Source organism: Thamnophis sirtalis, unplaced genomic scaffold (assembly GCF_051295495.1).
Source record: "Thamnophis sirtalis isolate CommonGarterSnake01/CBP01778 unplaced genomic scaffold, rThaSir2_p1.2 scaffold_9, whole genome shotgun sequence".
NCBI lineage: Eukaryota > Metazoa > Chordata > Lepidosauria > Squamata > Natricidae > Thamnophis > Thamnophis sirtalis.
Window position 1 is genome coordinate 1171890 of NW_028261389.1, and position 3298 is coordinate 1175187.

At 45.0% G+C, this 3298-nt stretch overlaps 1 protein-coding gene across 1 annotated transcript; it reads right to left on the minus strand.

Moving 5' to 3' along the window:
- Positions 1–2007: 2007 nt before the first annotated feature.
- On the minus strand, positions 2008–2949 carry LOC148043959 (olfactory receptor 5V1-like). Its single transcript, XM_087722497.1, has one exon. It carries the CDS (start codon positions 2947–2949, stop codon positions 2008–2010), a length of 942 nt encoding a protein of 313 aa, XP_087578623.1.
- Positions 2950–3298: the final 349 nt, after the last annotated feature.

Here is a 3298-nt window from a genome sequence, read left to right on the forward strand (position 1 = left end):
TGTCCAGAATGCAGCCGTGCGAGTGATTGTGGGTGCACCTCGGTACACCCACGTTACACCTATCCTCCGCGAGCTGTATTGGCTGCCTATCAGTCTCCAGACACACTTCAAGGTGCTAGTTGATACTTTTAAAGCCCTGCATGGTATCAGACCTGGGTACTTGAGAGACCGCCTCCTGCCAATTACCTCCCTATGACCGATTAGATCCCACAGAGTGGGCCTCTTCCGAATTCCATCCGCCAGCCAGTGCCGGCTGGCAAATCCCCGGAGGAAGGCCTTCTCTGTGGCTGCTACAGCCCTCTGGAATGATCTCCCCATGGAGATCCGGACCCTCATCACCCTCCAGGCTTTCTGCAAAGCCACGAAGACCTGTTTTTTCTGGCAGGCCTGGGGCTGATGAATTTCCAGCCCCATTTGAAATGTTACGATTGTTGTTCTTTTAGTTTGTTTGTCTTGTCCTATTTTGTACCCATTTCCCCTTTTTGGTTGTGAGCCGCCCCGAGTCCCTCGGGAGTGGGGCAGCATACAAATTAAATAACCATAAACATAAACTGATTCCAAAAGCATTTAAAAAACAAAAAGCAAGGCTTTTTAAAATCCCCCACCCTCTCCTAGGAGATTGTAGTCCTCAGAATGGTGGGATTCAAAAATTTTTACTACTGGTTCTGTGGGCATGGCTTGGTGGCCATGGCAAGGGAAGGATACTGCAAAATCCCCGTTTCCTCTGAATCAGCTGAGACTCGGGAGGCAGAGATAGGGGCGGGGCCAGCCAGAGGTGGTATTTGCCAGTTCTCCGAAATACTCAAAATTTTCACTACCGGTTCTCCAGAACTGGTCAGAACCTGCTGAATGGCACTTCTGTCCTCGTATTACATTTATTCAGTAACCGCCTGAAGTTACCACGGTGCTGAATGAATGGATTTATTGCTTGTAAGTTCCAGCCCTCGCATGGTCTTTATCAAAAGATAAAACAATGTATTGTAGTAGAAGAGGAGGCAGAACTAAGGGTGGGGTTAAGCGTGTCATCAGCTTAGAGTCATTATGTTGCCACAAAGGTTCCCAGTCCAACTGCCTTGAATTCCACTGACCATTAACTGGTGCCAATTTGGTCATCTAGATTAATGCCAGGTGCAATGGATCGTGTGTTACATTGCATTTCAAACATTTAATGTTCATTTGCACAGCACTGGAAAAATGAGGAAACGCCTACAGAAGAAGCAATAATCCAAAAAATATCAGAGTGCAGGGATAGGCAAACTGACATTGAAGATAAAAAGAAAAAAAAGACTGCCTATTTTAGAAGATGGGACTTGTTTTACAAGTCCCTTCTGGGAATAGGGTGGCATAGAAATATAATAAATTCAATTCAATTCAATTCAAATGGTTAGGCAACAGAGGTAGAAACTAGGACCTGGAAAATAATATTTTATAAGCAAATTAACCCAGACAACAGGCTGTTCACAAAGCACTTACGTATGTAAAGAGAAAGTGTATAAATAAATAATTTTTAAAAGCAACATTTAATGTTCAAGCTTCTACCTATTTACCTATATTATGCTAAATATTTTTACTATCATTTGTTCTCTTACATACAGATTATAGATATACATTCACATAATTATTCTTTTTCTTTGCCATTCTTATATTGTTATTATCCCATTTGGAAGGTTATAAGGTATAGTTTAGAATGCTTTGTTTACCATCCTTCGCACCTGCTAAGACAACACCTTGTTTTCTCTTTCCTTTCTCCCTCCCTTCCTTCTCTACTTCCTTCCTTCCTAGTCTCCATCCCCTTCTTCTTTCTATTTTTCTCTTTTATCCTTCCTAAAGTCAGAGACATGAAGTTTAGCATCTTCTCTGCCCCAGTGGTGGTTTGCTAACCAGTTTACTACTGGTTCGCTCGTGGTTGTGCGCTCATGAGCAAAAGCATCCCACCGCCACCACTACCAGTTTGGCTGAACCGGGTCAAATGAGGAGCAATCCTCCTCTGCTCTTCCCTCTTAAAAATCAATGCCATGCTGTCTTCCAGCAGCTGAGAAGCTTCCTCAGGGCCCCCTTCACCTCCTTGTTGCGAAGGCTGTAGATTAAGGGGTTCAGCATGGGGGTGACGATGCAAAATGATGTGGAGATCAGAGTGTCAGTTTCTATGGAGTAGCCAGCACTGGGCTGGTTGTAGTTCAAGTATCCATTTCCAACGCAGAGGGTTACCACAACAATGTGTGATGCACAAGTGGAGAAGGCTTTGTGCCTGCCGGTGCTAGAACGAATCTTCAAAATAGAGACCAAAATTAAAAAATAGGACAGGATGATGAAGAGGAAGGGACCGAGGCCTACAAAGATGCTGGTGATGTGATTGGCCAATTCGTTGGCCCAGGTATCACTGCAGGTGATTTTCAGTAATGGGGGAACATCACAAAAGATGTGAGGAACATTGTTGTTTCCACAAAACTCCAACCTGGAGGCCAGAGCAATGTGGATGGCTGAGTCCAGGAAGCCCCAGAGCCAGATGGCCACAGACATCTGCACACAGACCTTGTCCCTCATCAGGTGGGCATAGTGTAAAGGTTGGCAGATGGCGGCATAGCGGTCATAGGCCATGATGGCCAGCAGTGCCGGCTCACATCCCGCAAAGCCAATCAGGAAGAAAGCTTGTGCCAGGCACTGGTTGTAGGAGATGGTGTATTGCTGGCGTAGGAAGTTCACCAGGATCTTTGGTACCACCACAGAAGAAAGGCAGATGTCCAAGCAGGAGAGCTGGCTGAGGAAGAAGTACATGGGGGTGTGGAGACGGGAATCCAGGAGAATCAAGATTATGATCATGACGTTGCCCAGCAGGGTGACCAAATAGGCAGCAAGGAACACCAAGAAAAGGTGGACCTGGTGGCTCCGAAGGCTGGAGAATGGCAGGAAGATAAATTCTGTCCTCTGTGTTTGGTTGAGTGAATCCATGAAGATCCTCATCTAACAAAATGAAATTCAGTGGTGAGAAAAATAAGGTTTTTATATTTAGACAAAAACAAAAACCCCAAATGCACAGGTATGGTATAGGTGGTACCTGGCCCAATAGTAGTAACTGTGAGAGGGATATTAGTGGACAGTCACTTAAACATGAGCCAGCTGTGGGCTGCAGCTGCCAAAAAAGTCAACACAGTTCTAGGTTGCATTTATAGACGGACGGAATCAAAATCACATAAAGTGTTAGCACTGCTTTATAACACCCTGGTAAGGCCACACTTGGAATACTGCATCCCATTTTGGTCACTACATTATAGAAAGGATGTTGAGACTCCGGAAAGAG

Bases quoted from the DNA above. Each gene is read 5' to 3' on its own strand.
- LOC148043959 (XM_087722497.1), bottom strand. From the start codon at position 2,949: ATGGATTCACTCAACCAAACACAGAGGACAGAATTTATCTTCCTGCCA.